The sequence below is a fragment of the Falco biarmicus genome, chromosome 11, assembly GCF_023638135.1.
Source record: "Falco biarmicus isolate bFalBia1 chromosome 11, bFalBia1.pri, whole genome shotgun sequence".
NCBI classification, from domain to species: Eukaryota; Metazoa; Chordata; class Aves; order Falconiformes; family Falconidae; genus Falco; species Falco biarmicus.
The window spans coordinates 4,261,304-4,288,540 of NC_079298.1; the positions used below are offsets into that span (position 1 = coordinate 4,261,304).

At 49.5% G+C, this 27,237-nt stretch overlaps 1 protein-coding gene across 6 annotated transcripts; it reads left to right on the plus strand.

Annotated features, from left to right (window-relative positions):
• GNG12 (G protein subunit gamma 12) lies at window positions 1-26,834 on the plus strand. Of its 6 annotated transcripts, XM_056356221.1 has the most exons (6): window positions 20-87; window positions 3,618-3,744; window positions 8,298-8,355; window positions 8,985-9,082; window positions 23,518-23,634; window positions 24,687-26,834. In XM_056356221.1, the coding sequence occupies exons 5-6, from the start codon at window positions 23,539-23,541 to the stop codon at window positions 24,810-24,812; spliced, it is 222 nt and encodes a 73-aa protein (XP_056212196.1). In that variant the 5' UTR covers window positions 20-87; window positions 3,618-3,744; window positions 8,298-8,355; window positions 8,985-9,082; window positions 23,518-23,538; the 3' UTR covers window positions 24,813-26,834. The 6 variants fall into 6 exon arrangements, with proteins under 6 accessions (XP_056212195.1, XP_056212198.1, XP_056212196.1 ...); XM_056356220.1 differs by lacking the exon at window positions 3,618-3,744 and having other exon boundaries at window positions 1-87; XM_056356222.1 differs by lacking the exon at window positions 8,985-9,082.
• The last annotated feature ends 403 nt before the right edge of the window (window positions 26,835-27,237 follow it).

Sequence of the window (27,237 nt, forward strand, 5' to 3'; positions counted from 1 at the left end):
GCCTGGAGGGAGTGGGCGGGTCGAGCGCGGGCGGTGGGCGGGGCCAGGCCGCTCTCTCCGGTCGCCTGTGGAGACGGGTGGCGGGCGGTGAGTACCGGGCCTGAGCGGGGAAGAAGCACCGGCCGGGGGGCTGTGGCGGTGGGGAAGGGGCTCGGTGGTGGGTCTCGGTCTCCGCAGGTCGGGGCACGTTGCGGGGCCGTGGTGGGGCAGCGGGAGGCCCCGGCGGGGCCCCCTGGGTGGGCCGCGGGCGGGGCCGGGCCCGGCGGGAGGGCTGGGCCCGGGTGGGCCCCGGGTGGGTTTGGGGGTGGTTTGGGCTCTGGTGGGGTGTTTGTTTTGCACCTTCTCCAGCTCGCCTGAGGAGCAGCCCCGGCGAGAGTCTGCACGCAGCCCGGAGCTGCTTTGATATGGTTCAACAAGTTGCGTGTGGCTCCTGAAAGGGATGAGATCTGGTCAATTATGTAAAAAAAAAAAAAAAAAAAAAAAGGCCTTTCCCTTGGAGTCAGGCTCTGTGCGGCAGCACGTGGCCTTCCCTCCGTCCAGGCCTTCCCTCCGTCCAGACCTTCCCTATGGCAGCGCTGGATGCGCAGGGCTGGGAGTAGGGGACTGCAGAGGGGCAGCCCCAGCCTTTGGATAAATCATTTATGCTGTATTTGTTTTGATTTTCCCACCTGTGGGATGGTGGGCTCCCCTCGCCCCCCCTGGGGTCGCGGCGCTCCACTTAACAGAGGAAGTTTCCCATGTGTGAGGAGTTGTGGGATTAGTGTGGGAAGGAGTTTAATTAGTGGTAAGCGTCATTATTCAAGGAGGTTTCGTGCTGATACTGAGATTACACACCCTGTTGCAGTAATAAGTTTACTTCAGTAACTTAAATCGCAATACTGCCTTCCAAGCTCAAATTCTTCATTTGTGGGGGGAGCAAAAAGGGTATTTGAAGTGTAGATGGTGGGTTTAGCCTGGTGCTGTTGGGAGGGGGCACCCACACGGGGCTGATGCCTGTCCCAGCCCATCCGTCTCCTTCCCCCCTCGCTAGCACCGGCCCCACCGCAGGTGTTTGGGGGACACTGTGGCCTCATCACTGCTGGAGGAAGGGCAGCAAGACCCGTGTTGGTGTGTGGCTTCGAGCTTGCAGGGGGCATTTGTCACAGTGAACGCGATGGAGACAGACATCAGAGTTACTGCGATGCAGGGGAGGGCTTGGGAAGCCCAGCTGAAAACGTAGGAAGCTGGGCCTCATTAGTTCTGACGATCAGGAACCAGCTTGATTAGTATGGCATATCAAATTGAATTCACAGCAATTTGTCAGGTTGTTAGCCGGCATTTTTATTGACTTAGGGCTAATAGCTTCAGTGACAAGTTACTTGTTTGCATTTGCCTTGGTTGTAAATCAGTTTAGTAATAAAATTCTGTGAGTAAATAGCAAGTACTGGATACCAGTTGCATTTTATGCTACTCCAGTACCACTAAATGAGATTGAGGGATTAGTATGCAGTTAATGACTTCTCAATCCTGTATTTCATCCTTGCGTTGAATGTATTGTAGTCATTCAGGATATCTTTAATCAAGCATTAAAGCGGCAAATAAATCCTGGAGTTGAACAATGGATGGAGTCCAGTGCTTCGGTCGAGCTCACTTTCGTAACCACCCAGCTGACGGGACCACCTTCCTTTAAAAACTACGCTCTCCTGCTATTTGGAGATGTTTCTGAGGGCTCCCAAACAGCAGTCATCGCTGTCAGAACCACTGCCAGCATCTCTGATCTCTTGCTGGCATTATACTTAAAGGCAAATATTGAGTTGGGCTGTAGGTTTCAGGTACTTCTTTTGCTTCAAAGATCCGTCTCTTTGGCTATTTAATAACGTTTTTAATGAATACTGAAGATTCTTCATTTCCTGGGCTCTGTTCCTTAAAAGACTTGGGATATTTGAGCCAGATTCAAAAGAAGTTCTCTAGAGTGAGGTCTGAGATGCACAGTAACACGATGATGGCTCCGCAGTCCCTTCAAGTGATGCTGAAATGGTGAGTTTTGTTTTGGGAGATGCTAAACATGACAGCTCTGCAGGGTGGGAACGTGCTTCCTTCCTGGGCTCAGCTTCCCAAACTCTGATGCATCATGCTTTGATGAGGCTCTGTTGCAAAAGCAAATTCAAATTGCTCCAGAAATTCATGGTACAGCCCAATAAATCCTTACCCTCAGCCCTCTTACTTTGTCCCCTCTGCCAGAGCAGAGATTACCACAGGAACTGGCTTCGTGGGGACGGAGAGGAGTACTTTCCAAGCAGCTTATAGTTAGCATGGGAAACACCGCTGCGACCTTGGCCAAGCTATGTATTCCTGGGAGGATTGTATTGCTGCAAATTCATCTGCACTTGCAAAAGCTGCGGGAATGGGTAGGGCTTGCGGGTCTCATGCTTTAGCACAGAAATGCTCTTGTTGCATGGAGGTGGGAATCGGTAGTGAAACTTTCATTAGCTTTAATTGGAGCAGAAAGCAAGTTCCCCAGATCTTGGAAGTAGTTGTGGACTTGCCATTTCTTGGGAAATTGAAGTTGCAGATGTTCGATGACTCTCGGGATTTGCTCCACATTAATCACTGCTGGAGTTGTGCAGCTCTCTTCTGAATTTTGCAATGTTACACAACTAGACCTCAGTTTTCTTGAACCTGAACGTTCATCTTGTATTCAACATTGTGGTCTCTTCTGAAATGGCATCTTTTCTTCTCTCGGCAGCAAATAGAGGAATGTAGAAGGGAGGGAGGAGAGACAATATTAATGACGTGAGCAAAAAGTTTTCACGCTGTTTTGTAAAAGGATTCATGAGAAGTAGGAGAAAGAGCAGAGGTAGTGACAAAATTCCTCACAGTGGCTGAGTTACACTAGGATTCTCCGTGGCGTTTTCTGAGGTAGACAGAAGCGGGAAGGTGAGGGGAGTGGTGGGGTTACCCAGGGGAGGTGGGAGCACAGTGGGGGTACGTCTGTCTCCCAGAGGGGCACACAGCTTGGAGGGATCCAGCATTCCCATGCAGCACAACATAGCACCCGTTACTGTGGAGCAGCTCAGCCTCCTTCCAGCCGGGTGTCCGTGGAGGGGAGGAGGTCCTTAAAACTGGGAGCTGGGGTACAGTGTACCCCGTGCCTGTGAGCCTCTTAGTTTCTGGGGACCCCTGGGCAGTGTAGCCTGCGTGGGTGTGGGCGGTTCATAGCTCTGAGATGCTTGAGGATGCCACTGACTGTATATTTTTAGTTGTGTTCCTTTGAATATTTGGTAAAGCAGTCAATGTGTTTATGTTCAGCTTCCTGTATCTGTATCAGTGTCTTGGCATGTGATGGAGTTAAGAGTGAAAACCAAACCGAAACAAAACAAAACTCTGTTGTGAGGATTATTTGTATTGAAGCAGCTAATGACTGCAGGATGCGGCCCCTGGGATGCTGTGGATCCCGAGCCTCCGCCCGAGGGGTGGTAGCCCCTGTTGGCTCACGTGGACTCGCCCAGGGCTCATGTATTAGCTTTGGGTTGTCTCCTTCTTGTTTAAACAGTCAGCTCAACTTGAAGCAGGCACTAGGCTTACTCTTCCATTTATTTACACCATTTTTCTTCCTGTCCCTTCTCCTGTGTCTATAGAAACCTGCTGTTACTTTTTGGCACAATTTGTTTTGGAGGTATATGTGACCCGAGCCTTACTGCATCCCTCTGCTGTGCCTCTGCTCCAACACGCAGCATCTGCTCAGAGCCCTCACTTGCTGTGCAGGTAACGATCCTCTGATGCCAGCTCTCCCGAGCGGCTCCAGGCGGGAAAGCTGATCTGTGGGATGGGGCAGCCCAGTTCCCTGGCCCGGGCTGCGCTGGCAGCTGCACAGGCTGATGCCAGCGGTGCTCTGTTGAATCATCCCTTCCCTGTTCGTAACCTCTCCTTGTGCAGAGGCAGTTGAAGCACACAGAGGAGGTTTCGCCTGCTCTTACTCTCTAAATGATAGTTATCTTTGCGCAATTATAGTAATCTTTGTGCGAAAGCTCTCCCGGGTAGATGCTGATACTCGGAATCGCTTCTTTCCCTTGCTGGGGCAAGAACTGGGCAATTCAAAAGCTGACATTAAATGCACGTGGGAGTGGGTGGCTCTGTTATTTGTAGTGGGGATGTAGGATTAGCCATGGGGAAGAGAGGTTTTGTGGTGCTAGGAGAGAAAAAAACAACCAACCCTCCCTCGCAGGTTCTGATGATGCTGTGGGATGCAGTGCTGCCCTCACCGCTGTGCAGCCTCCTTTGGTCGTGCTGGGGAAGCGTAAGGAAAGGTGTGCGGTGTTCTCACGAGGGACCAGTGGGTATCGCTGCAAAGGGAAAAATGGGCTGAGAACCAGGAAAAACTGTCGTGGCCATGAAAGCTAGTGCTGTGGGTCTGGTTTGTGGAGCAGGAGTCACCATGGGAAGGGTTGGGAAGTTGGACTTGGCAGTGATGGAAGGGTATAAGGGTGGCCTTGCAGAGAAGGCAGAAACAGGCATATTCTGATTGCTTATAAATTGTAAGTTTTAATTTAAAATTGGTTGTAATGTAGGAAGTTTGTCTCCAGAAAGGCCTTTCCTGAGCTGTCTGTCCCTAATTGGTTATGTTTAGATTTCTGTCCTCTGTTGTTAGGTCTTTGGGCTTAAATTATCTCTGCATCTGGTACAGTGTGTGGTTCTGAGGTGCTTGATGTATCTGTGTATACCTTTGCAGTTAAGAAAAGAAAAAAAGGTTCTTTGCCATGTCATTAATCATCTCGATGAATAGCCAAAGTATTTCCAGAAGAAAATTTCCTTTCTGTTTTTAAAAGTAAAATCGAGCAAATACCATAGGTAATTACGTTCTTTCTTGTCACAGTGTAGTGCAAGAAATTCTGTCCCAGGGTGGTTCGTTGTAGTTTGCATTAGAAAAAGAAAGTTCTCATGAAGGATCCTGTGCTGTAGTGTGGTGCAGCTTCTCGTGTGTTTTCAAAATCTTTCACTGATGATTTTCCTCTCCCTTGTTGATTCCGCTCTTCAGTTGTCCTTACTAAACACCACCAGCACAGCTGGCAAGAAGTTATCCTCCCTGGAAAGCTACGCTGTTGTAGGAAATACTAGAGGTGAACATAAACCAGCATGAAATATGAATTTGCAGTTGTGTAGCAGTTCTACAGAAGCCCGAGAGGCTTTTGTTTCTGAACCAAAATAATTCCTAAAGCATCGCCAGCTTCATTCGCCAGGAAAAGGGTCTGTGCGGAGGAGGAGGAAGTTAAGCAAGTGCAACAAGAAGTCTCAGAAATGAGATTAAGTGGAAAGAGCTAGTTATTTTTCTTAATGAAAAGCCATAATCTTTCAGCCAAACTTTTGTTTTCCTGCATCATCTTCCTCTTTGCTATAGGGTATGGTATAAAAGATGTTACGTTCTCCTGTTGCTTTTCACAGCTGTCTGGGGTGTGTGTTAAACTATCAGGGTTGCTGCCCTAAAAATGTAAAAGTTGGTGCTGTTGTAAGTAAAGTGCTCAAAACTCTGTTTTGTCAGTCATTGCTTTGGGTAAGTTTGAGCAGATCCCAAAATACCTTTTCAGCTGTGTTTTCAGTTGAGCCAAAAAAAAAAAATATTCAAGCTTTTTGGTGTAAGCTTGGAGCTGGGATAAGCAGAAAGTACCACTGGCAGTTTTGGGAGATGGAGCGTCTTCTTCCCAGCTGAATCTGGTTTATGTTACTGTCAAACTTGCAAGGGATTTGTCCTGCAAAGCAGGGATGCTCCAGCTGGAGCTGGCTGCTGGGGCCTGCAGCACAGGAGGATCCGGGCTCACGCTGCTGTCCTTGGCCAGAGGGTCTGGGACGCGTCTGGCAGCGGCATTTCCTCGCTTCTCTCTCCCACGTGTCCTTCCCTGATTTATTCCTTCCCAAGGATGGCCTGACCTCTGAATGCTTACGCTCTGACTATGCAGCATGTCTTACAGGAAGGTTTTGGAGGGGGTGCATTACACTGGCCTCAAACTATGCTAGTAATGTTGGGTTTGTGGGGGTTTATGACTAATTTGATAGGAGCTTTGATTAGGCAGGAATATTGAGGCTTTATGGCTCTAGGGAGGAAATTGGCCCCAATGAGCCATATTTATTTTTTAGGTGCATTAAAGATTCTTTTGACTATGTATTTTGATCTCCATCAGGAAGCAGAAGTCAGTAGATAAAAAATTTTCTTACTTTCCCTTAACAATTTTCAGGGTGTGTGACTGGAGTGAGAACTTGCACAGGTAAGTAAAGCAGAAGCTATTCTGTTAAAACTTGTATTTTATGCAGCCGTCACATGTATGTAAAGGAGGGTTATGTGTTGCACTTATTTTTTGTTTCCTTGCTGTGTGTCAAAAGCACAAGCTTGGCACTGGAACAACAAGGACTGGCTGCGACGAGGCAGTCTCTTTTTGAAGGCAATTTATTTTCCTACTCCACGGAATGACTTTTAACAGCAGCTATTAAAATGTTGACGCCGTTTCCAACACGGGAAGTGCCATGTGATTTATAAAGGGGATGCTGTCTGTGCTGCCAGTACCTCTCTGCCTTGCTAAGGACCGTCCCTTGGGAACTTTCAGTGCTTTTTCTTCCCCTGTTTTTTCTGGGAATGAGGGAACTGAATTGCTGTGGCTTCTCTGCCCCCGTTGTTGCTGCCTGGTGAAGGCTGGGGGCTGCGTGCTAGCCCAGCCCCTCTGCCAAAGCCAGTCGTGGTCAGTCTGTGCCACGGTGTGCCTGCCCAAGCGGCCACCCGCCCCTGCCCTCTCCCTGCTGGTGGTCGTTGCCATTGCTTTGCCCCTGTGCATCGCTCTGGGTTTAGCATGCCGGGAATTGGCTCTACATTTCGTGCATACCGGGGCTGGTAAATCTCGTAGCTAATTGCGTTATTCGGCCGGTTACTGAGCAGCGCCAGGGCTCTGTGCCAGATCTCTGTTGGCAAATGGCGGTTGTTTTTCTTCCAAAAAGTGTCAGTGGCAGTCCTGGATTCTGCTGTGTCCTTAGTTAATGAGTTATCTGTGCCTCAGCTGCTTTTCCAGTTTAGTAAGTGCCTGGTGCATATAATCTGTGTTTTGCACTGTACTTGACAGTGGGTGTCTCTACAGGAATACAAAAGTATATAAACGTGCGTTAGCGTAGCAATTGCCAGTCAATGTTAGATGGTTATTTGCTGGTTTTAGAACTTGACATGTATATTTGTACACGTGTGTGTGTGGCACTGAACGTGCATGCCCTTAAGACTTCACGCAGCAGCAAAGCAATGCGAATAAAGACATCTTTACTTGTAAATGAAACCCCCCCTCTAGTTATTGCAGAAGGCATGTCGCTTTATTTTTTTTTTGTCACCTTCTCTTTTACCCATAGCATCAAGGCACCCAACTTGGTTTGTGTTTGTATTGTAGATAGATGTTTTTAAACAAATAAACCCTTGTGATCTTTGAGGTGTTCTCCAGTTGCTGGTTTCTGTTCTTGGTGATGCAGGGTTACATATCAGGTGCCCAGTTCTACTGTCATTCATGACCAACACTCTTCGAAAATTGTTGCCCTCATTGAATTGTCATTGTCATATAATTTCAGTTTAAAATCAGTGGTTTATACAATGAAAATTGAAGAAAGGTATTAGATATAGTGTGCACTGGGTTTGTCAGTCTTGCAACAGTGAACCGTATCTGGTGCAGGAACTTGTACTTTTTAGGATTGATAAGATTCCGAGGTTTTTTTTATGGGTGTGTGAAGGCCTCTGTAGGAAATGTGGGCTCTTGAGTTTGTTTCTCCTCTTGTTTAAGTCCAGCTGGCAGAACATATCAATGGAGGCTTCCATCCCAGAGAGGTCTACAGAGGGCAAAGTAGTGCATGCGCTCAGCACCGGCTACACTGGCACTTAATATAAACGGGGTCAGGGTTTTATCCTGGGTAGTTTAACTCATGTTAAAGCCAGTAGCTTTTCTGTAACAGCTGCTTCTAAACCTCGTGTGCTGTGGCTCAGGGTGGGACCTCTGCCCAGGAGCGTGGGCTTCAGGAGGAGCCGTAGCAGCAGTGAGAAGGCAGCGCAAGAAAGGTGTGAAAACTTACTGACTTCATTCACATTTGGGAGGTGGCTGGGGAAATTGGCTGCCCATGGCTGTGTCCTCGGGAAGGGAAGTAGGAGAGCTGGCCGTAAGACAGGTTTGAGGTAGACTTTTTAGTGAGTCCAGTCTCAAAATACTGTGATCTTCGTGACTAGAATTAAACCCTAAGTGCTAACCCCTCTTAGCTTTGACTTTCTTGCACTATGAAGCACTGAAAATTTTTATTTTGCTCTGTTCCAGGACCATTACACCGATAAAATCAAAGCAAGCTGGACAGGTAGCGAGACTGCCTGTGTAGGTGAGTTTCCCGTACATGCTTATTCCTTTCTTTCATGCAAAATATGAAGCAGCGTGACAAGTCCGAAACCACAGTGATGTAGTTTTATTCTGGAGTAGAACAAATAGAAAATGCATGGCAGCCTTATGGAGGAGAGGCCACAAGGCTGGCACCGGCTCTGTGGCAGGCATGGCAGCCGGGCAGGCTCTGTGCTTGTGGCTTGGTACAGCGCTGGCAGCTCTCTGCTCTAAGGCATTAGCAACAGGGGTTGCTGACAGTCAGTCACCTCCGTTCTTAATTGCCTGACTGCACTCACGTTTAATATTAGGGAGCAGAAATGCTATTTTGCATGGGCTGCTTCTACCGTGGTGGTTAGGCTTTTCCTTGTTTACTCCACCAGTTAGCAAGGGGCAAGCGTGCAAGTCCTCATAATTTCCCTGTTTGCTGTGTTAAGTGTATATTGTTTGACCATCTCAGAATGCAGATGATTCCTATATTCACCCTGTTCTTAAAATAGGTACTTTGATAAATTCGTATAGCCAAGAAGCTTGTGAAATGCTTCGCACCCTTTCGGTGGCTTTGAGCTGAGAACCATGGAGCTCCTCACAGAGCAGCTCCTGCCAGCATCCTCTGCTTTATCTCTCTTTCAGACTAAGAATTTGCTGAAGGTCACGTAACCTGAGGCCAAGCTGGATCTCGTGACTCCCAGTCTGGTGATTTAATCACGACCGCTCCTGCTTTACATGCTGTAAGATGAACTGATTTTGGTACAACTAAAAGTCTCTTTGCAAATGTCTCATTGTAGTTTGTGTATGTCTTACCTGGTGTGAGTTAGCTGGGTAGTGCCCTGCAGGGAGAAACAGGTACCTTCTGTGGAGAAACTGCACTGCAGTTTGTTAGAGAGCGCAGGTTGTCTTTTCTAATGACTTCAGGCTAATGTCTTCAGAATAATACTGCTCAGAAGTTTTTCGAGGTAACCTTGATCTAGAAGTCAGTTCTCACGGCTTTCATTTGTCCTAAAGATATAAAAACTTAAGTCACAAAAAAATGCAGAGGAAAATAGAAGCGGGTTTTTCCACTACTCGTTTCCCAACAAGTAAATTGGGTTTGACAGAATCATATGTATGTAAGCTGACTTTGAAAATCAAATGTAGCTGTAGCTCCGTTTTGATCAGCAGGATGGGGCTGGCATAATTTGTGAAATGAAGGTCATGAAGGAACGCATCCTTAATTCAATACCCAGATCACTAAATCCAACTGAATATCTTGGGATTGTCTGTTTTCTTTCATTTCACATTATTTTGGATTTTATGCATTTTAGAAAGACTAATTAAGACACTGGCAACATTGTTTATAATTTAGAAAAAGATCTTGACTGTAAAATCTCTAAATATTCTCAAGTGTAAATTCTCTGAAGAGGCAAACATGATGAATCGGCATTCCGTGCTTTAAGGAGCTTTTATTTTTCGTGTGCGCCAATGAGATGCTCGTCTCTGGGGAAAGCAGGTGTATCGGCATGCCCAGACTTCCCATCGCTAACTTAGCCCTAATTACTGCACCTCCTCCGAGAGCGGTGGGTGGAAGGGGAGTTTGTCATTGCTGTATCTTTTCTGCTGTAAAAGTAGTTTTGAAATCTGCTAATGTATACCATAATCCAAACAAGGGGCGCATGGACCGAACAGAGCTGAGGCGTGCCTGTCCCCCGCTTTCAGCTCGCTCTTATACCTCTTGAGGTGTAAAACCTTGTCCCTGCATTTGCTTCAAGCTCACATCACACGTGAGATCTGTACTTGTGCGGACTGTATAAAAGGGCAAGTGACTGCACAAAATGGAAGCTTCTGTGCCCCAGGAAAACAGAAGTTGGGTCTTTTGGGGCATCTGAGTTTCCCTGCTCCCTTCAGCTGCGGTGCTGTGTAGGGCATGCATCCCAAAGCATCCGTGTCCTTCCCCGAAAACACCGTGGGCAAGTACTGCAGCTGCCAGATGTTTTAGCTTTTCTGTGTGCACTGTAATAGCGTGATCCTTGAATACGCAAAGTGGTTGTTTTTGTTTGGGGAGGATCTTGTTTTCTTTTAACCAAACCCAAACTTTTTCTAGCGTGTATAAAATATTTGTGCTGCGATTGTAAATCTTGCCTGATAACTATTTAAAAATCAAGTCCTTCTCGCCTGCCAGGAACCAGCTAGCTATCACTGTCACCGCTGCTACTGGCGGTTTGGTTCGCAGTAGCTGCAGAGGCAGGAGCAGAAACCTTCCCTGGCTGCTGGTCCCCTGTGAAGGCAGCTCGCGCAGGCACCGCAGCTGCTGAGAGCTATTTGGGCCTTGGCTGGGGCTGTGCAGGGGGAGGGCTGCTTGCAGCCCCCCATGGTACCCCCAGAGCCAGCAGCGAGGTTGTGAGCAGTCACCGTTGCCATTTTCCCTGGGGAGTTTGCATCATGGGTACTGTGTTTGGAACTGCAAGGTGCATGAGTGTCTCTGAGTCCTCCTCCTCCCTGTAAACTCTGGTGAATCGCACAACGTTGTCTCTCCTTTTGTCGCACGTGGTATAGGTGTCATAAAGAGAGATTACCAGAAAGCATCTTTAATCCCCGTTTCTTTTTATCACTGAATCCTGTTTTCTTGCTGAGGGCAGGGCTCCGATGTTTTCCTGTTAACCAGGTTTTATTTTCCGTTCTATTTAGTAGCATAGCAGCAGGAAAATATCCCTCAGCCGGGCGTCTCACTGTGGTTTCCACTGGGTGTCAGCACGGCCCCGTAGTGGGGCCGGGGCGGCAAGAGCCCTGCCAGTCGCCGCAGGCTTTCCCTTTGGCTGCACCCACCGCTGGAAAAACTAGGCTGGCTGCATAACCAGAGCAAGGTGCTGGCTGGGGTGCAGCTTTGCAATGATGGGATCACCCCGCGCAGGCGCGAGAGGTGGGTGAGCTGGGAAGGGGCTGTTTTGCTGGAGATAATGTTTCCTTCTCAGAGCAGAGCAACCGGTTGGAGCAGGAGGAGTGTTGAACGTGCCCTCCTTGTTCCAGTGCTCTCTAATTAGGGTTTCATCTAGGACAGTGGGTCCCCGTTTCTGGAAGATGAGCATGGATAACTTTTGTAGTATTTACTTTGAAGGTGTGGATGTGATAAAGAGCGCTCCCAGAGAGGTGCTGCGGAGATGCGTGTGCAGGACTTGGCCTGTGCTGGGCCGTGCGTGGCAGGAGTGGCAGGTGAGGGCTGCTCACCCTGTGCTTCCTCCACAATGACCCTTCCAGTCTTTTTGCATGCTTGATATGCATCCTGGTTTCCCAAGTCCTTTATAAAATCCTTGGGCCTGCTGCCTGTCCTGCCAACGCGAGGCACGTCCTTCATGCCCCTCAACTCTATATGCTGGTTAAGAAGAAGCACCCCTGAGGGCAATTTGGGTTTCAGGTGGGCAGAGGCGTCCCCTGGACGAGCCTTTCCTCCCACATGCCGTCAGGGACCCTGTACCTCTCCCACCCTCCGTGCGGGTTCCCTTGCAGGGACTGGGCAGCAGCAAAAGGCTTGTGCCCAGTCCTACTGCACAGTGGAGAGAAGATGCCATTGGGGAAGGGGCCTGGGGGTCCTCAGCCGCATCCCTACACCGGGTTGCTTGACCTCAGTGCAGGAAGAGGAGAGCACAGTTGCCCGGCCAGCCATGGGAGCTGGCATCCCCTTCACCAGGCAGCTGTGGAAAGGTGCTGCTGTGTGCGGGGGCATGCAGGATCAGGGGGCAGCACGTGTTGGCATTCGCTGGAGCTCTAAATGCTGCACAGCAAACAGCATTCCCCTCCAGGCCTGCTCCAGCGCAGAGGACAGCAGTTTGGCTTAGGGTGGTGCCAGGCGCTTTGAGATTCATCCAACAGGTTCTCCCATCAGGGACCTACACATTAAAAAATCAAGGCCATGAAATACCACAATTACAGAGACTTCTTGGCGCTTGCGTGCAACCGCGTTTCTGTGTGCTGACATACCTGGTTACGCTATGATGCACCCTTGGAATAGAGTTGTTTATTTCTGCACTCAGCTACAGCCTTTAATGCCAGCGTCAGGCCTCTTGGCTTGGACTCGGAGAGTTTTTAGGTTCTGCAAGTCGTAACAAACCTGCTCCTGAGCAGGCCCCGTAGGAAAACCAACGACCAACATTCAAGTCCCAACCAGCCAGCAGCCTTCACGCTCCCACACAAGTGCCTGGGAAAGCGGCACGTGCAGAAGCACTCGCAGTGCCTGGGGAACCCAAAGAAATCCTGCACCGAAATACCTCACACCCTGCTGCAGCGCCAGCCACACATAGCAGCGGTGTGCGTAGCCCACTGCATAGCTCCGGCATCGCCCCCCTCCTTGCAATACTCTCCAAGGGCCATTGCAGCTCCTCTTCCCCACTCTCCATGAGGTCCAACCTTGACGGCAGCTGCCAGTGCCTCCCCACGCTGCTTGCAGCCTGTCTTCCTCTTGCCTTCTCACTCCTTCCAGCATCCCCAGCCTGTGCACCGTGACCTGCTTAACCAGGTGGGGGGTGAAGGGGATATTTGCCTCCTGCAGCGCCTGTTCCCCCTGGAGCAGACCGCTGCTGGGCTGCGTGGTGCAGGGCAGACGTTTGAAGGTCTGCTGAGTAAGTGCTGAGGGGGGAGAGGAGGGTCTGTTCACCATCAGGAATGGGACAAAGTCTTTGCGTGGGGCAGAGGAGCTGCAAAATTCTGCCTAGCTGGGGGATCACCCTGCTGAGAAACAGGTGATGAGCTCCTTGCTGTACTGTCCCAGCGGTGCCCTGGGCAATGGCAAGGCTCAGCCTCAGGAGAGGCAAGGAGCTTTACAGAGCAAAAGCAACCATAAAATTTCCACTTCCCTGCCCAACAAATTTACTCTCTGTATTTTCAGAAGCAAAACTGCTGACTTCAGAAGTAGGAATAAGTCCTGGCTTTTTATTCCTGCTAGCTCTGGAGAGTGCAAGCAGGTAAGAGGAGACAACTGGATTTGGGGTTTGATGGTGTTATTACCGAATGGTTTGCAGAGTCCCAGCTGAAGGTGGCTGGAGTGAAAGGGTGCCAGGGAGACTGGTGCTGGCAAGTAAGCTCACTGCCAAATGGTTTTGCAGGCAGCCCTGGGGAGTCGCAGGCAGAATCTTTATTATTGGCAGGGATACGCGAAACAGATGCAGCTTAAAACTCTTTCAGCGAAGACTGGGCAGGTTGCAGGACTGGGGCAGTTCCACTGTAAACTTGCAGCATTTCTTGCGGAATCACTGAAACTAAACATGAGCTCCCATGGTACCATATTATGGTTGGTTTTGGGGCAGAAATGCTGCCCAAATGCCACCTGGCACCACTGAGCAGCTCCTCGGGATGTGTGTGCTTCCCCCGGCAGCCACGCCATCCTGCAGAGACGGTACCAGCCGTGCCCAGTGTTAGCGTCGATACCCAGCTCGGCACGGGCTGGATGCAGCCCAGCCTTGAACTTGTCAGGCTGCTTGTTTGTTTCTTTTATCCCTATTCCTGTGTTTTTAAGAAAAGCAAAATAGTTTCTGTGGTGATGTTTGCTTCTGTTGTTTCTAGCAGGCAGAAGCGGGCAGCAGCATCCCAACATTTCTGAGCTGGAGGAGCTCCCAGCAGCAATTCAGCCCTGGGTGTGGGAGCAGCAGTGGCTCCCTGGGGTGCTCAGCCCTCTGTCCTGTGGGCGTGCAGCCAGGGGCACCCAAGCTAAGGCTGGTGCTGCTGCAGGGCCATGTGCGGTGGGTGCTGTGCAATGCCCTGGGCAAGGAGGGATCCCCTTGGGCAGCATGCTGCGGGGGGATAAGGGAGCACCAGGAAGGCCACTGGTCCCTCTTGGGTTTGGAATTGCTCGTGTTCTCCTTTGCCCGGTGTTCCCTTGCCAAATTTGAAGCCCTGTCGTGCCACCACCTCCCTGCAGCTCCTGCGCCCAGGGCAGAGCACAGAGGGCATTTCTACCTCACTGCCTCGGCACAGGGCCCCTATCACCCACAGCACAGCTTCTCTGGCTCGGGAAGAGGAGATGCCTTAGAAACTTGCATTTGCAGATTAGCTGTAACTTTAGATTTACACTGACCCCCAGCTGTGGGCTGTTGCCCTGGCAAACCAGAGGCTGTTGGCGTGTTAAAGCCCTGTATGTTTTGTATGCTTCTAGTTGCCATAGTTGTTAGTGTCATTGTCCTGTGTTTTCTTCAATCCATTCTGTTGATCTACAGTTTTGAGGTATTTGACTTAAAAGCTAGTTTACTTCCAAAGAAACAGTAACAGGATACTCTTCTGAACCTTTGTTCCACTGCTAGCTGGGGTTTCGAGCTGCCGTATAAGCTGACTTTACATAACTGGAGCAAACGGGGAACTTCACGGCAGAGCTGCTGGGTGATTCCTGGGTGTACTTTAGCCGTGGTGATTTAATTACATTTCACTCAGCAGGTGGCTTGTAAGTCCTGGATCTAAAAGAGTAAAAAAGATAGATTGGTGTTTAATTATCCCAGTTGGAGCTCAAGTTTAATGCCTAGCTGCGTACCTACCGCGGCTGTTCCAAGCGCCTGCTGTATTTTAACCTCATTACGTAAACCCTGCAGAAAGAAATAGGGCAAGGCCTTGAAAAATAGGGTTTTTCTAGGGAAGAGGGGCAGCTCCACCTGTTGCAGGTGTTTCTGTTGTTATTTATAAGAAAGAAAGAAAAAAATCCTGCATAAAGTGCGTGGAAGTTTCACGTGTGTTTCCCCAGCAAAGTGTGGCTGGTGAGCATCCTCCTCTTCTGAACAAACTTAAGTCCTTGGTTTTCCATGGAAAAAGGTATTTTCCCCAAAGGATGAGCTAAGCCTTCCCACTGGCATATTTGATCCATTGGTTTGTTGACTCTGCTGTTAATTACAGAGCCCTCACCCAGCGTGTGCCTCTGCAAGTCTGCCGGACCTGGAGAGGGCAGGCAGTCTTGCTCCCTCCCGTTGTTATTAGCACCTTTCCCATAATCATTCTTTTTGCTTCTGACAGCTTTCAAACTGAGCACAGGTGGGAATGAACAGGGAAAAAGGTGACCATGAGCGTGTTTGTGGGCTGGACATCTGTCCCCTCTGCAGCAAGCCAAGGGGTTCTGTCAGGGTTAATGACTACTGCAATGGAAACTTCTCCCAGTTGTCTGTCTCACTGTTGTTGTCTGCTGCAGCCTTCTTGTATTAAGAAGGGAAAAATCAAAGCTGCGTGATGTGCTTGGCACTGAAAATCAAGATAGATCGTCCCGGCTCACAGAAGAAACACAGTGCTGCAGCCATTGCCTTGCAGCTGGGGGGTCCAAAATGCAGGCATGTAGGGGGACATAGCTGGAGAAGGTAGACAAACCTGTGAGCCCCTCGATCACCAGCATGGAACACAGGCACAAAAGCTTGCTTGTGTTATTATACTAGCTGGCACAGCTGGAAAAATATCATAGAATCATCTATGTAGCTGTTGATGTTTTCAGAGCACTTTCTGCAGACAGGCTTTGCCTTGGGCACAGTGACCAGAGAAGGCTGTTGGTGGGACTGATTATTTTGTCTCTTTTTAGGTTGTGAGTCAGGCAAGTGAGAGTTGCAGCCGTGCCCGCAGCTGCTCTGGGGCTAGGGAATCTCTGTCACCATCAACCTCAGGTCTGGCAAGCCCTCGTTCAGCTTTATCCCTTGGCGAGGCACAGAGATTGTCACTCACTGCGTGTGCCTGCAGCAGCGGGCAGGGGACCCCCAGCTTGCCTCCTGCCTAGAACAGTGTGAAATCACACCAGCTGTGTTTTGTCTTAGGTGGTGGATGGAAAAACTTGTTGGAACTTGGGTTTTGGTCCGTTTAATAGAGAATGAATAGTTGTGACTGAGTATGGAGAGATCCTGATGGGGAAAGTGGTGGGACGAGTTGGGCTCTCAGGGTATCTCTGCTTTTGGCTCAGGGCTGCCAGCTGGGCATGAAGGCTTGTTTCCTAGAAACTGGAATGGTGCCCTTCCCATCAAAGTGGTCTTTTCTTTAGAGAGTGACTTAATTCTCCTGGGAGACGTCCTTGTCCCAGAAAAGCTTGCCCTGGGCTCCGAGGGCATGAAACCCCAGGTTCTGCAGGACTGCATATGCCGCTGATACAAATCTGCGGAGTTTTCTGCAGTTCGCTGTTGTCTGAAATCAAGTGTACCCCATGAGAAATCCTGCATCTCGAGATGGCTGCAGCAGTTTAGTTATTAGGGTAGGTTGCCAGGAACTCGGAGGGAAAACAGTATTATTGGGTGATGACCTAGTTGTTTGTAAATCTCTCTGTAGAAGAGATTTAGTAATCTTAGAGGACTATTAAAGTAATGCTGCCTATGTTTGTTTGAAGATGAGGAAACACAGCAATTTAATTTTCAAATGTTATGGTTTGGATGGTTGTTTTTTTAAAACATCTAATTTATTAACAAAGCTAACCAGCTGGGAAAATAAGCACTGAAACTTTCCTAATGAGGTCATTTGTGTAGGATGGGAAGGGACTCCAGAGAATCTCAAACCTCTCCAGTGGTAAAAGGGGTTTTGGGGTTGTGGCTTGCGGGTGGGGAAGAGAAGGCTGAGTAAAGTCAGCCTAGGCTTGCCCCAGTGAAATGAGAGCAGAACAGTTTGTCTTTTAATTTTGCAGTATCTGTTTTTAACCTTAGGTCTTTTTATAAAAAGAAAATACTAAAACTGGAGAACTCCATGAATCCACGAACCTATCTTACTGCATGCATTACTTGATAAAAATAAATTGCTTTGGGTTGTTTGGGCGTGTTTTTTCACCCTGTAGTTTTTCAGTATACTAAGTGAAAACTGCAGTCTGGAATGAGAGTTTGGGCTCGGTTTGCAGTGGATCCATGCTTTCATGTCCATGTGAAACAGCTCCTTGTTACCACAGAAATTATTATTTTAAAGCACTTGCAGTCGGTTTGCAATGTACCAGCAGAGTTCATTATCACATTCAGCAGCTGCATTTATCAGCTCTAACAGCACGTGTTGGAAGCTCTTGGTTGAAGTCTCATTTTTCATGAACATGTGAGCCTGTTGGGTATGAGGAAGCTTTTGCAGCTGTGGCCATCTTCTGTGGGTCCTTCTGGGCAATACCCACATGGCAGCGAAGCTGTTGGGTTCGCTGTGCCAGCGCACAGGTCAGTTGGCCACCTCGGCCCCAGGTACCCGCCGGTGCTGGTGAGGAGGCAGGGGGAGTGGGGTGAACGCAGGGCTTTGGCGCTGTGGGTCTATTCTGATCAAAACCCTCAAAACGTGGGGTCTTCTGATTTCTCACTGTATTCTTTGCAGAGTAAATTTCCCAAAGTAGCCAGTAGTCTCATATCTATTATCTTTTCTTAAGAGTACTACCTAAACATGAGAAATTCTGTTTAAACTCCTCTTCTATCATTTCGGTTCCACGTAGCCAAGTGCTGTTCTATATCTGCGTGTCTCCCACCTGGTGCCTGTGGACCCGCTGTCTGTCTGTAGCAAGGTCCTTTTCCTCAACTGCTGCTGGGGCAGGAGGATTTTTTATAGAAATGACAACCCCAATAGCAAGAACATCCTCCCACATGGGATCAGCACCTCTCTTGGGCCCGGGGAAGGGTCGCTGGTGTTTTCGGTGAGCCATGCCTTGCTTCGGGCACGTAGGCATGGCGTAGCCTACTGGGGAGCACAGTCTGCCACCCCGAGATGGGTGCCAGGGTGGGAGACAGCAGCAAGTAGCCCCGAGGGCTGTGCTGGCATGGGGAGGCACTGCCTGTGAGGATGATCCTGTTACCATTTACAAATTAGTTAACTTGGGCTCTGCAGCCGTTTGGCCTCATTGAGCACCAGGATTAGGTGATGAAACCCGGATTCAGCAAAACCCTCGGTGCGGTAGTTTCCCGTTGCAATCGGTGGCTTTCAGTGGGAAGGAGTCTCAAAGCTTGGGCCCAAAGGTATTAATGGCTTTGAGCAGAACAGGGCCCAGGCGCTATTTTTGTGTGTTGGAAGGGGGCAGCAGCAGCAGAGCAGCCCTCCCTCTGCCCACTTCTGGTGGCACGCCAGCAAAGGCAGGAAGCCTTGAACAAAATCCACCAAATCCGTGTCCTTTTAAACTTCCTTTCTGGGAACTAGAGCTTAGCAATTAGCATTTCAAGAATTAAATTCCTCAAATTATCAGCTTAAATGCCCCAAAAGTCTAGTAACAAAAGACTCCTGTTGTGTTTCTAAATGCTGTTTTAAATGAGCACACGGTGCTGTAGCATGCAGCCTGCTTGTGCTGTCCATCGGATCCGAGGCAGCAGCTCTTCGGGCAGCCTCGGTGTGCCAAGACGTGCAGGTCTCCTGGCTCCCTTCGCCTGGCACCAGCATCACAAAATCATGGGGCAGGTTTACTGGTGGAGCTTACGCTTGTTCTGGTTCGGGTGCTGCTGTCAAGAGTCCCAGAGAGCCTGAGCTTGGTCCTTCCCACTGCCTCCAGCGAGTGGCTGTAGAGGTCGGGGTCCCCACAGGCAGGACCTGTGGCAGCGCCAGGGCAGATGACGGGTCCTCTGCAGCCATTGTGTCCCCCTCTCTGCGGCACCAAGCCCTGGACGTGGTCCTGACCCTGCCAGTTCACGTCGGCTAAAAGATGGTCTGCCCCTCAGGACGTGAGGTAATTCTCCTGATACTATAACATTCTGCTTTTGTGCCTGTGGTGAAGCACAGAGCGCGTTGCTGTGTTGCCTGCTGTGGTCCAAGCCTCCCCGCTCGTTCGGTTGGCTGTCACTTGAAATGGAAGAGGCCATCTTGTCTGAGTCACGGCACTGCAGGGCTTACGTCAGAGGTGGTTAGTGCACCACAGCCTTTGCCTTGAATTCCAGAGAGTTTTCACTTTGTGTTTTGCAAATAATATGACATGCATTCAACATACACCTCCTATCATCTCTTACAACGAGAAGCATGCCTCAAGTAGCTTGCTCTTTCCCAGCAATAAAGCAAAATGTCTGAACATTAAACCTTTACAGATTTATGACTGTTTCCAGGAGAAGGTGTTTATGCTGTGTCAGCCAGCACTCCTCCTCCTCTTGGGTAATTTGCAGATTGAATGACTAAATGTGCCATCAGAATGCATTTTAATATTTGGGTGCTACAAATACTAGTAATTCAGGACGCATACACTGTGTGCTTGCTGTGGGATGTGACGGCTCCCTGGTGAGCGATAACTGGGCTGCAGTATGGTGGAACTGGGTTAGTAACTGAGAGTTTGTGTTGTGATGTTGCTACAGAGGGTATTTCAGATTCCCGTGCATGTTAACTCTCCTCCTTGCAACCAAAGCATGCAAAGGCATCACACCTCCCAGGAGCAAACAACGCTCCCAGAAGTCCATACCCGCAGCCATGCCAAGTAAGCAAGCTGAGGGCGCTGGGAGATGGCAGCCCGGGTCTGGCAAAACCAGTGCGCGCTCCCAGGAGTGGGGGTCTCACGCCTGGTGCTCCGGGCACTGCCTGGCCTTGCACGGTCACAGCTGCCTCTCAGCTGCCCTGTGCTGAGTCACGGTTTGGATTTGTCACCTCCTGCCTCGCCGCTTATGGATTAAATGAGGGATGGAGGAGGGATTGCAGGGCTGGAGAGCAAGCCGCTTTTGTGCGGGTGGTCCTGGCTCATTTCCTTCGTGGCACTGTGGAGTGGCAGGGCGGTGTGTGCCAGGTGAGGATGAGTGCCTGTGTCTGCGGTTAGGACAGTGCCATAGAGGGAGAGCTGCTTTGCAGACCAAAAATCCTGTTGGCTTCTTTTAATTTTGCGTTAATTACCTTCCATGGGTGGTAAGCAGTGAACCACGTGCAACCTGGTCTGTAAGTGACCTCCCTGGAGCACAGCAGGAACTTGGGGGAAATTTTGGGCCAATAAGGGGCTTGTGGGGACCTGGCGCGGTGGATGACTGCCACAAACCAAGGCTCGGGTTACTGACCTGGCTGTTGCAGGGGTGAAGCAACCATGCTTTACAAGCTGTTCTGCGCGCTCAGGGTGAGTCAGCTGGCAGTGTGTGCTGCCAGCTCGGCTTCCCTGGCCCCCCATCACAGGCGTCCACTCTGCTGAAATTTCCTTTGCTTTGCTGCAGCTTTACTCCTAGTCGCTGCATGCAGAAACCTTGAGTGGAAATTACGTAGAGGAGCGAAAGGTACACGCTTCAGACACAGCGTGTCCCTGATAACGGCTGGTGCCTTGCCTGCTGCAGGGCACTTGCTTGGAGCTGTGATCTCTAAACTGGCACATGTTTAAAGGTTCTAAAATTACAAAAGACCTCCTGTGATTTGCCCTGAAATTGGACATTTGGAGCATGTGCAGCCTTTAAACTAGTTCTGGGTTTCATGCTTTCTGCCACCATCCTTTTCTTCCTCCTGGATGCAGAGTTACGGGGAAAGTAGGGCAGCGAGCTAATAGGGGCTGTTAACACGGCAGCTCCGATTCACGCAGATTGGAGAGATCCATGAGCACGTTCTTAATGTTTGTTGCAGGAAATAAGTTTTTAGTGATACCTAATGCTCAGTTGTGAATGTCCCCCCGACCCGCGCGTGAGCAGCAGCCTTACCTGCTGCTTGGCAATCACTGTGCCCAAAGCTGTTGCAAGAAAGGTCCCCCCACACCGTGCAGCTGTGGCAGCATCTCTGCGCTGCTCCTGTTGCAGCTCGCTGCTGGCATTTGCTCTGCTCTGCAGTGCCGCGTGCCACGTGCAGCCTGATGCTGCTCTCGCTGGGCTTTGCTGTTGCTGGTGCAGGGGTAGCTGGGAGGGCAGCAGGCTGCTTCGGTTGGCGTTTACTGCTGGGATGCTCAAAGAGCAGCGAAAGTCAGCCGTGAGCTGTAAAGTGTGACATACCGGTTGGCATGCTGCTTGCAGTACTGCTCGCCGGTAGATCGCAGGGCTGCAGAGAAAGCTGAGCACACTCAGTGCTGCAGCAGCATGGGTCGGTGCATCACTCCTAGCAGAAAAGGCTGAGGATGCCAGGATGGGGGATGCTCGCTGCGGGCTGCGCACACTTCCCAGCCAGCAGAAAGCTCTGCAGGTGCTTGCGCTGCTGCCCCAGGAGAGCTGGGGGGGGTGTGGCAGCCTTTTGTGGCATCCCACACCTACTGTGGGGGGGACACTTCACCATCACGGGCTGTAGTGGCCTGATGCGTACTGGGAGTGAACTTCAAACCCAGGGCTGCTCTGTGCAGAGGGAGGGAAAAAAAATTTAAAATCTGGGCCCTGCTGAGCAATCTAGAAATGACGGCATGTGCTGAAATGGGGACTCGGTACAAAATAATGCTGGTCCCAGCTAGCTGGGCAGGCATGAGCACTGGCTGGAAAAACAGCACTGCTACCCAGGCTGAGGCGTGAGAAACCTGAAGCCCACAAGGAAATGCTGTACGCAGCGCTTGGAAAGGTCACATGTAGCTACATTGCACTTGAGTCCTTGTAATGCGGTAAATTATTTAAGCCACGGAGCCAATTATTCTCGTGGATCTGTGGAAAACAAACAGCAGGGTTTGTGTACGGTCCTGCTAGAGGTTGTGTGCAAGGACTGGCACAGAAAGGACAGGTTCACAGGCTGGGGCTGTTCTAAACCAGCTGCTCCTTGAACTCCTAGGTACCCAAATAATTCAGCGATAAGCTCTTTGCTGATGCAGTGCCTGTAGGGATATTCTTTTGAACACGGTGCTGCATGATCCTCAACCCTTCCCTGCTCCTTCTGTTCCGTGCATGGGTGGTTTCCTTCCAGCAACAGCAGCTGAATGGCTACAGGGGATGAGAAACAGCCAGGGATGGCAGGAGCATGTGGCAGGAAAGGTGCTGCAAGATGGGATGAGGTGGCCATCAGTGTGGCACGGGTGAAGGGACAGCTCATTGTGGTCTAATAGCCAGGACAGGCCTGAGCATGCCATGCATGTTATGTACAGCTGAAGAAGCTGAGGTTTTCTGGGACTACCAGGAGGTTAAGACCTCGAAATCCCACGTGGCATGAATGCCAGCGGAGTGCTGACTTACAGCTTGCAACTAAGCGTACCTTCGTGGATGTGACAAAGGAACCTTGTTGGGGTCCTTGTTGCGGAGTGTCTGCAGAAAAGCTGCTCAGGGGCAGCAGTACCAGCACTAGCAAAACCGACCCTGAATTGCTTACTGGTGCTGCCTGTCCTATTGGACCTGGGCTCGAGTCAGAGCTGGCGTGCGGGACGTCTTCCTTCGCTGGCTGCGGTCACACGCGTCCGATCCTGGTTCACTCCTTGCCCTTTGGTGGGTTCGGGAGTATGTCTTCTTGGTCCAACCCGCAGGGGAGCACGTGGCATCCTGGCATGGGCTGGGCTCCCCTGTGTGCCAGCTGCACGCGCTGCCCTCGTGCATCCTGCAGAGAGCTGCAAACGAGGGTCACGCTGCAAAGGCTGTGCTCAGGCCGCTGCCGGACCGGCCGGCTGAGACCAGCGGAGAGCATCCTCCCTTCTTGCTGCGCACCATCCAAAAGCCGGCCCCACGTCAGCATTGATGCTTTGCCTTCTTACCCAGAGAAGAAAAGTCCCAGTGCAGCTTGTTTGTTTTTTTCTGCCACCCCCCGCTTGATGCCACATGGGAGCAGCCAGCAGCTGGGAGCGCATCTCTGAACTTTGCCTTCTTGTTTTCCTTTTCCTCTGACGTGTCGTAAAGCTGCCGCAGCCCTGACGTGCAGCTTGGCTGAAGGAGGCGGAGAGGCCGTGCCCGTCCTCCCGGCTGTGGTGGACTCAGCGAGGGGGCAGGATCCGGCCATGCAGTCCTCCTCCACCTGTGTGAGGGAGAGGAGGGGATGCTCCTCCATCCCAGTGCTCCGGCAGCTGCTCTCCTCTCTCCCGGCCCCGCCTGGGGCAGGATCCGTCCCGCCGCAGGGCAGCAGCTGGGGCAGAGACTGCCCACGTTGCATCCAGCCCCTCTGCAAATGGCAGGCGTAGGGGTGGGCGCGTGGTGCCCGCTGTAAACCCTGATCACCTGTTAACACAGGGCAGAGTGGAGCAGAAGTATGCACAGGAGCTCAGTGCATTTTTTTCTCAAGAGTGTTTTAGTTCCAGAGCGTCGGTTGCCGAGCTGCTTCTCAGCTAGCTGACTGGTCCTGTTGGGTGAAACAATAACAAAAAAAAACCAACCAAAAAAAAAAACCAAACCACTTTTTTTCAACGTGTCACAGTTGCCTCTGTGTAAAAGCGGTTTATTGTGCTTTGCCACCTTCTGGAAAAATAACCCAGTGTCTTTCAAAACAGAACTTCACTGCTTCGCTGAAAATGTCTGGCAAAACGGCGAGCACGACCAACAACATAGCTCAGGCCCGAAGGACTGTCCAGCAGTTAAGAATAGAAGCCTCAATAGAAAGAATAAAGGTGAGAGCGCATCCTTCTTCACCCCTCCTGTTTCTTCTTGCTTTTTCCCCCCTCCTAGCTGTAGGGCAATCACAGAGTGTGCGTGTGTGCCCACAGTACAGTGTTCTCCCCATCTCAAAATGTGAAATCAACATTTCATCCCAACGAATCTGAGTAAATCTAATTCTTGCGGCCGCTTCCCAGCAGTACCCCAGGTAGCTCGGGGCTTTATGGACTTGAGGGAGACCCAAAGCAAAATAGGAAGTGCAAATCAAATGTGTGAAACAGAAGGCAGGTATGTGTTTCCAGTTTTGTGCATATTGTGTGATTATTTTTTTTTTTTGTTCCATCCTTCGGCTGGCTGAATGCTGCATCTACAAGGAAGGTGAATGTGTAGGAACATTATAAATTAAAAAAAAAAAAAAAAAAAAAAAAGAGGAGGAAGGTAGAGGAAACTGGATTCCTTTAAGGAAGAAAAGAAGCTGAGCTTTTTTTCCAGCTAGCAGGGGTAGGATATTGGCTACACTAGTAATATTGCTTTCTCGGGCTTTGCTGTGCTCTTTGACTTGCTGCCAGCGCCTCTGGAAGGCCGGCAAACCGAGCGCATGGATGCACCGAGCAGCGGTGCCCTTCCTCGGGAGTGGGGGGGTGCGAGGAGGGACCCTGCATGGCATTCCCACGACAGCTAGGACATTTCTGTGTACTGTCCCCAACCTCACAGCCAAGAAGTTCCTTGTTACAAACCTACTGTATTATTTTGAAACTCTTCCTCTTTATTTTTAGTTTTCTGTAGAAGCCGTGTAGGAGCCAGGCAGTACTTTTGCCTGGTGTCACACGCTAACCGAAGAGCACCGGGCTCCATCCTCTTCTGCTCCCTGCAGATAAAGCTGGAGCAAGCCCATGGCAGCGTGTCTGTCCCAGGAGACACGCACAGAGAATGTGCTCATCTCAGAGCAGCCCTCCCATCCCACACAGCTTTGTACAAGTCGGCAGTTCTTGGCACGTTCGAGCATGTTACCATAGGAAACACCGTTTTATGGTGGATTTTTTATTTCCCCCCTTGTCTTCTGCAGGTGTCAAAAGCATCAGCAGACCTAATGCTCTACTGTGAAGAACATGCCAAGAAAGATCCGTTGCTAATGGGCATACCTGCTTCTGAGAACCCTTTCAAGGACAAGAAGACTTGCATTTTGTTATAGGAGGGCGGCGGCTCCTCCGCAGCCCCCTGGGCAGAGCCAGCCACCGGTGGGCATGTAAGCAAATACCCTGTAAGGTACCAGCTATTAACTGTGTAAGAGCAGCTGTTCTTTTACCAAGCGTATAAATGATTTCTTAAGCTTTCTAAAGCATTTCTTCTGTTCCCTATCTTTATTAGGAAGCGAGGTTTCAAACAGAATTAACTTCTTTCTTGTCTGAGGGAATGGGGTGTTGGGCATCGAGCCTGCGAGCGCTGCACTGCCGTCCCTGTGGTGGGATGGGCAGGGTGAGCCGGGGGTCTTGTTTGCTCCAGGAGTGGGTCCCAGTTTCACTTTTCAAGTTACACAAACAAGACCAAAGTTGCCTGAGCTTTGCTGATGGAGCAGAGGTGAAGGTGTAGGAACCCGATTGAACATCACTGGTTTTACGTTTATTTTTTTAAAAAAAATATGTATGCGGGGACGGGTATGTGTGCCTGTGTTGGTAGCGTGAGTTTTTGCACAGACACATTTAAAAGTGCATTATCTAGCAAAAGCTACCTTGAAAAATGATTGTAGCAACTGCTGGTGAACTCCAAGGAGCCATGCCTGCAGCCTTACAAGCCTTAGAAAAGTAAAGACGTTGCCTTCTCTTGACAGGGGGTTTTAAGTGTAAAACCTAAAATGTCAAGAATTGGAGATCTGCAGATTTATTTTCCTGCTTTTTAAGAGGAGTTGAAAAAGCAGAATTTTCAGCTTTGATTCTGTTTCTCTGCATATTCTTCTCGAATTAAAAATTGGTGTTACTGTAAAAAAAACCCAAACACAAACCTGTCAAAAGAATCAAAGGCTGCACGCTAGTCCTGCCCTGGCTGCGTGCCGAGCTGGAGGCATGGTTCTGTCACTCGAAGTCCCAGTTATATTTTATGCAGGGAGTCAGAATTTGGCTCTTTTTTTTGTTTGTTTGTTTTTTGGGGGTTTTTTTGGTTTGTTTTGTAAAATGCATTTTTAAAGGGGAAAAATGCCAAATTATATTCAGATTGTGGTTATGCAGATATAACTGGGGGGGGCTTTCCATCAAGTAAGTGATTTTTATATATACACGTAATAAAGTCTCTATGTGTGTGTGTGTGTATATATATATAAAACTTTAATAGTCTATTTATACAAACATTGCATATTAACGGAAAACTTTGACAGGATTGAAGATAATACTGACTTCAGCTGGCTACAAATGTGTTTCTCTGTAGCCAGTGGTTGAGAGGTTGAAGTTGTCATCTGCCACAACAGTGCATTTCTGTAATGGTATTTACAGAATTTATTAACCACTTGTAATTGTTGCATATTGGTCATTTCTATATTAAATTATATACACATGATTGATACATATATTGAGAAATTATATATTTGTTTAACAAGCCTCTTTAACAAAGAGTTCAAAAATCAGCGTACAAGACTGACAAAATTGTATCGCTTGTTCTGTGCTTACATGCAAATTATTTTTATAATTAGAATATTTTTCTAGTGACAATTTAAAAAACAATAACGTAGATCCACACTTATTTTTTTTTACTGTGTTTGTGTCTACCGTTTTATAACACATCTTGTTAAAAATAGTAAATAACTTAGTTTGGGTGCGGGAGACTAACTGCCGAGAACTCCGGCTGTGCTCAGAGGTGTGCAGGCAGGTACGTGGGGCGCGGGGAGGGCAAATAACCTCATGCTGTTGCCTGAATATTGTTCTCCCATTAATCTCTTGTCCCTATAGCCATCTGCATTTTCATTTCGTTAGAGCTCCCTGCCCTCAAAAAAACCCTCACCTGTGTAGCTGCAGATACCCTGTTTGTGTCTGGCTTCCTTTGCCTGTTGTCTGCCCTTAAGTAAAGCCTGCAGCAGGGTCTGGGGGTGGTGCGGCCGGGGGGCCTGGCTGGCACACTGCCCTGGGCTGGAGCGTGGCCACCTCCCATCATTCCCACCCATCACGCCGTGTCCACAGTGGCCTGTAACTCTGTACTTTCTAATAAAAAGCTTCTGGCATGTTCCTCAGGCTCGCTCCATCACTCCTTTCCTACGAACCCCCTGGCATTTGTCAGGCCAACATCAAGCATGCCATGGCTGTGGCTCTGGCCCAGCCCCACAGCTGAGAGTTAAGTGTATTTTTCAACTTTTTCCTTGCAGCGCTGGGGCAGGATTTATGCCAGCATCTATTTCACGCTTGCATACACATCCAGAGAACAAAAGAGTTGATTGTAGGTGGCCGTGATGGCATCAGTGATCAGAGGCGTAGGATTAAAACCACCATACAGGGTTGGGTCTTTTTCCAGGTGCTTTCTCGATTTTAGGTAGAAGACTTGAGATCAGCAGCTAACGCAGCATCATGAAACTGCCTGCTCCTGATGGCGTTTAATGTTACAGATTTTTGGTAAACTCTTTATTTTTTAAATGCAAT

Excerpts from the sequence above, each read along its gene's own strand:
- GNG12 (XM_056356220.1), top strand. The coding sequence starts at position 23,539 with ATGTCTGGCAAAACGGCGAGCACGACCAACAACATAGCTCAGGCCCGA. Across the intron at positions 23,635-24,686 it reads CCTCAATAGAAAGAATAAAG|GTGTCAAAAGCATCAGCAGA; the intron begins GTGAGAGCGCAT and ends TGTCTTCTGCAG.